Source organism: Malania oleifera, chromosome 1 (genome assembly GCF_029873635.1).
Source record: "Malania oleifera isolate guangnan ecotype guangnan chromosome 1, ASM2987363v1, whole genome shotgun sequence".
Taxonomy (NCBI): Eukaryota; Viridiplantae; Streptophyta; class Magnoliopsida; order Santalales; family Ximeniaceae; genus Malania; species Malania oleifera.
Window position 1 is genome coordinate 45,682,819 of NC_080417.1, and position 5,963 is coordinate 45,688,781.

At 36.0% G+C, this 5,963-nt stretch overlaps 1 protein-coding gene across 1 annotated transcript; it reads right to left on the minus strand.

Moving 5' to 3' along the window:
* Positions 1–1,627: 1,627 nt before the first annotated feature.
* On the minus strand, positions 1,628–4,444 carry LOC131160125 (uncharacterized). The gene is made up of 2 exons (XM_058115480.1): positions 4,054–4,444; positions 1,628–1,679 (listed from the first exon to the last, which is right to left on the minus strand). Exons 1-2 carry the CDS (start codon positions 4,405–4,407, stop codon positions 1,653–1,655), a joined length of 381 nt encoding a protein of 126 aa, XP_057971463.1. The 5' UTR covers positions 4,408–4,444; the 3' UTR covers positions 1,628–1,652.
* Between the last annotated feature and the right edge of the window lie 1,519 nt (positions 4,445–5,963).

Below are 5,963 nucleotides of genomic sequence, written 5' to 3' on the forward strand. Positions count from 1 at the left end.
CCCGCATTGTCCTTAGGAAGATGTGCTCACCATATACTCCATTTGATCTTTACACTCTGGATTTTACTCTGAAGGTCAAACGACTAGCTCTGATACCACTTGTCGACCCAAGTGTGTGTCTAGAGGAGGGGTTGAATGGACTCTTTTCATGTATTTGAAATTTTTTCTACAAAACAAAATTCTTGACAATATTCAAGCAGTTATATCACAGTATTTGGAAAATAAATCAAGCACAAGACAAATAATAAAGAGTAGGGAGAGAGAAGCTTAACGCCGGGCTTTTTATGTGGTTTGGCACCAAGCCTACATCCATGCATAAGTACCAAGCCAACGATTCCATAATCCACTAAGGATACCCCTTCACTGGCAGAGATTGGAAACAAATCCCTACACTCGGAAACAAATCCCTACTACGCTCACCAAAAGCCTTTACAAAGAACTTTTGCCAAAGGGTTCAAAAAGATCCTTTACAAAAGGATGGGTATACAAAGAAATGCTCCTCAAATAAGCAAAAATCAATTACAATTCAAACCTCACACAATTCTCTCAAGTAATGAATCATACAAGATTGGAGAGCAAGAGAGAATGAGCACTTGTAATGAAGAACTAATATGCAAAGTGCCTAGGTTTTGTAATCAAAGATGTTTTTCACTAAGAATGATCAAAACCTTACTAAACAAGTCTATGAACATGTATTAATGGCCAAAAACCCTTGCTAACCGTTATTGGACCGTTGGGAGCAAATCCCAAAAGAAAGTAGACGTTTTCTAGCCGTTAGTGTGCTATTCACGATGCCCATCATCGAATATTGATCCCCACTCGTCGACTAGTGGCCCTCACTCGTCGACTAGTAACATTTTGCCGACAATCGTTAACATTTTGCCTGGAATTGTCGACGAGTCGCACCCAATCATTGATGAGTGCCTCAAATCATAAAAAGTTATCAACATGAAAGTTGTGATATTTTTTCTTAACTTTCCATAGAATCCAAGATTGCCCTTTTTGTACCTTTCTAGCAAAAGTTTTGCCCCAAATGCCGAAAGATGTTTAGGAAATTTGCATAACTGAAGTTTTAAACCCAACTAGGACAAAGTTTGTCAAAGATTATAACATTAATATAATTCAAAACTTGTCCTTATGAAATTTATTTTGAATATAAGATCTTATTTATTAAAACATATTTGAAAGGTCATTTTGATATCTTATATGCTAAGTATGTCTTATAAAAAATATGCTTGACTTTCTTGAGGCTTTGGGACATAAAGCTCATTTTGACAAAACCGAGACAAAGTATGTAAATGCTTATAAAACCAAGATGTTAAAAAACTTGTCTCTTATGAAAACATATTTGAGTTTATAATTCGTTTGACAAACCCTTTTATTTAACTTTGAAAACTATGTATGTTAAGTTTGTGACTTCGTGAAATCTTATAAATCCATGTGTCTTAGTATGTATGTTAATTTGCTTAACCCTTGCTTAGAAATCAAGTATGAAATAAAACCACAAGAGTTACAAAAATATACTACCTCAAACAAAAATCCTATTACATATAATTCTACATTAGGCTTCCTCTTGTTGTGCTTGGATCCTTTCCGAGTGAGTGACTTTTTGATCTTTCTTACTCGACGTCAACTCAGTCCGATCTTTGCCTTTAATCCAGTACTTTATTTACAAGTACCTGTACTAAACATGATTTGCAAAGATAAGAGAACACTATGAACAACAAATGTTAATATCTTCAAAGCTCATTAAATATGATAGTGTAGTCAGCCACGCTAACAAGCTCCCCCTTTTTGATGATTTCCAACCTATTAAGAATTTACTTAATCTTTGCATTTGTGATTATATTTACCATAACTTAACATGCAAAGTTAAGCTTACCTACAACCACTAATATCATCAAAATAAGACGATTAAGCTCATGTGGTCACCAATGCTAACAGGGTGGTTAACTTGAGAATTAGGTGTTCAATTTATTTACGAGTTCAATTTCTAAAACATATTGTACTGAACTGAATAATTTTTTTGAATTTATTTATTAAGTTAATATTATTATTTTAAGTGATCTAATCACAAGTGAATAAAAAATGACAAAATTATCATTTTGTTCATTTTTTTATATATACTTAAAGGTTGACTAACAGTCAATTAGCGGAAAGTTTATCTTGTCACTAAATTTTAATCTTAGGAAGTTTTTTTTTATAGTTTTCAAAAACACATGGAAGAGAAATCGGGAGGTGTTGCCGGATTTTACCCTTTAAAATATTTCATTATTGAATTATTAAATCAAAAGAACCGACTTCATTGCTTGTTTGACTTTCTGCACATCCATACTACATAAGAACTTAACAAGAGAACCAAAAAACTCAAAAGTTAAAACTATGCCAGCACATTAAGCTTGAGAGGAAGGATTTGGCAGCAAGAAAATTTTTTAGCCAAATCCAAATCCATTTAAAGTCCCATTAGGCGGAGACATTCCGAAATTGACACCACATGAGCCTAAATGTGATCGCCGTCGTAATTAACAAGGAAATCAACAAATGCAAGGTATTCAAAAGTTTCCAATCTTTTTTCTGTTTGGCAGCTGAGAATTTAATCCCAAGTCTCTACCCATCGACTTCTAGAAAAAACTTACCCAAGTGGTTACTGCCTCCTGAGTTTCTAATATTTGCGTGTTGCGAATTTCAAAATGCTAGTTTTTTTATTTTTTGGAATTCTCATACCATTTTTCTGGAATTATACTGTTTTGGAGCACACATGAATCTCTCCAAGTCATTGGTGAGAGGTTGACATGAATTGAGTTGCTCCTACAGTTTCACATGCTCTTCAAGGCACCAGAATACGTATGGATTGCTCTGATTTCTTGTTTGTAGTTAAAATTAGTCGAAAAACTGTTTATAGGGATAATACAAGATTTAGAACTAAAGTAATATAAATAAAATACATCAAGGACAAGTGCGTTGACAGTGAAATAGCACCACATGTCTGGTTTAAATCAACTGCTGTCTATCTTTATTCTTTATAAACTTTTAGAAGTATTTTAGTTGTATGAGAGCTCTTCTTTTCAGTTGCAAATGTGGAGATCTACTCATACGTCAAGATAGTTGGAAGAATAACATAGGATAGTTAAAAAATTGTAGCTGGGTGGCGACTAGAACTGACGAATGTCTAGCAGCATCACAAGATGATGGTTTGATTGAAGAATTTCAAAGCGTAAGTTCTAAGAACAAGAAAAAGTGAGGGGGCGAAGATAGAGAGAGAAGGGACCAAAAGCTGTCTAAGAATCATCATATCTGCACATTGAAATCAATTATTACCAAAACCTTTTAGAACAAATAAATACTCTCACAAAAGTTACAACTGAAAGAGGCAAGCTTTCTTTTTCTGTAAATTCAAACATTTTTCTTTGCAAGATTCATTGTTTTCCTGACAAATTTTAATCACTACTCGACAAGTTTTCTGAAGCTAACAAGTTTGCCTCCCAGATCAGCCACATTCCATTTCATTCATTTCACGTGTGTTTTGTAAATCAGTAATTCACAGTATTTTGGTTGTTTAAATCTGGCAGTAAATTGGGTCATAGGGGCATCATCCACGAAAAAAAAAACAAAAAAGGAAATCTCACAGCAACATTAACATTTACCAAGCCCATTGAATCCAACAAAAAACAAACACAGATGTATAGGGAGAGAAATCAAAATGAGGAAGTAGATTTAGGAAAATATTCATTCGCATTAAATCCCTATTGTTACAAATATCCTAACCCATCCCCTCATCTTCAGCAATTGACAAAACTAAGCCAGAATATAGAAAACAAAAAAGAGATGGGATTAAAGATTTTCCTAATCTTGTATTCGATCAAGCTAAACCAGAATATTGGGGGAAAAAAATTAAGGAGATGGGATTAATGGTTTTCCTATAACGAAAATCAAGACCCTGTACCTCAAATTTCGTCTTCGATCGTGTCCCCAAAACCCTAAACCATCTTTGTACAACCAAAACCCTTAAAAATCCAAATCAAACCCTCACGCTCAAACGGAAAACTTCTATACCTCAAACCGAAGCATTCGCACCACGCCCTCACCGCCATCGAACAGGGCCGTAAATTGTCGGCTCTTCACTATCAGGGGGGCTGGTGGAGTGGTACCGGATGAAGCTCTCTTGCCGCCATCTCCATGATCGGGGGTTCGAAGAACTGAGTCATCGCTGCTACGGTTCGGGATCATCTTGACGCTGCGGTCGATGGTGGGGGCTAGGAGGTGGTGGCGTGTTAAGCAGAGGGCGGCCATGGAGGAGAGTAAGGCGTCCAAGAGGGATAGCAAGGGGTGGACGGGGTCGTTGTCGTCGAGGTCCGAGTCGTCGTGGAGGGAGAGAAAGAGGGAGAGGGTGCTGGCGAAGGAATTCATCGTGGTGATGAGGTTTTGGGAGGTTGGGATCTCTCGCTCTGTGTAGTATTTTGAATTATTTGAGCCGTTGGGATTCAATTGGTTTTGTTAATGGGACTTTGACAGGCCTGAAATGGGCTAATACTTGATGAGCTCTGCACGGTTCCCTGGGCTACATATTGGGCCTTGGGAAACTTGGGCTTCCAGAATTCCTTTATTTTAATCTTTTTTTCTTTTCCCCATTTGAAATTTGAATTCATGATTGACATGGTCCTTAGGCTCGGAAGCATTTTTTCAAAGCTGCATAAACGTTGCTTTCACAAATACTAACCATCGGCACAATAAATAAATGCTTGATATTTTTTTAAAAAAATCTTAAGAGGATAATGAAATTTTAAACACGTAACTTCAGCTCCTCCTCCTCCTCCTCCTCCTCCAGTAGTGATTTCATAAGAAAAACCTCCCAACTCTTGCTCCTTGCCTCCTCTAATAGCCCAAATTTACTAACAAAAAAAAAAAAATGTTCATCATTTCAGATGTCTTTTAATATTTATGTTTCTGGTTTATTAAAGAAAATTCTTTCATATTATTTTATTATATTTCTGTTGGTTTAGGATGTGGGATTAGGAGTTTTTTCACAAGAATATTAAAAGAAAAAACATAAATAGTTAGTAGATGGGATCATATTTATGGAATTTAAACTCAACCGACTTTTAGAAAGTCGATTTTAGTGCAGGGAAAAAAAATTGAAATGTGATAGAACCGACTTTCATCTCCCCTCTCCTTCTCCCTCCCACTTACCATTCCTTCATTTTCCTTTCTTCTTCCTTTCTCCTCTAGCCTCCTTCACTACCTTCAATTGTCGAGTAAACATTTTTAGTGATTAATTGTCGAGTAAACATTTTTAGTAATTTACTCTTCCAACTTCTCTCTTTCAAGGGTCAGTGACCATGTTGTTAGTGAATGTTTTCATTGATTTTGAGTTTTTGATTTAATTTTGTACATTAATTTCATTCTTCTTTTCAGTCTCTTCGGATAGGCAAGTGAACCAGTTTTGCAAAATATAATTCAAACGTAACAAATAAATGAAATTAACAAATTGATCTTGCTGGGATCAACTGATATACCGTCACCAGTCATCACATGGCCTAAGAATGCAACCTGATTTAACCAGAATTCACGCTTCTTTAGTTTAGTATACAACTTCTTCTCCCGCAGAACCAGAATTCACACATCTTCAATCGGGTGTATCGGCCCAAGTGTGTTTCTAGAGGTGGGGGGGGGGGGAATGGACTCTTTTCATGTATTTAAAATTTTGTCTACAAAACAAAATTCTTCGTAAGATTCAAGCAATTATATCACAGTATATGGAATATAAATTAAGCACAAGACAAATAATAAGGAGTAGGGAGAGAGAAGCTAAACATTGAGATTTTTACCTAGTTTGGCACCAAGCCTACGTCCACGTCTTAGCACCAAACCAAGGATTCCACAATCCACTAAGGATATTCCATCATTAGCAGAGAAGCCTTATAACACGGGAACAAATTCCTATACACAAGAAAAAATCCCTACCG

Bases quoted from the DNA above. Each gene is read 5' to 3' on its own strand.
- LOC131160125 (XM_058115480.1), bottom strand. From the start codon at position 4,407: ATGAATTCCTTCGCCAGCACCCTCTCCCTCTTTCTCTCCCTCCACGAC. The intron at 1,680-4,053 runs GTATAGAAGTTT...TGTTTAGTACAG, and splicing joins TGCGAATGCTTCGGTTTGAG to GTACTTGTAAATAAAGTACT.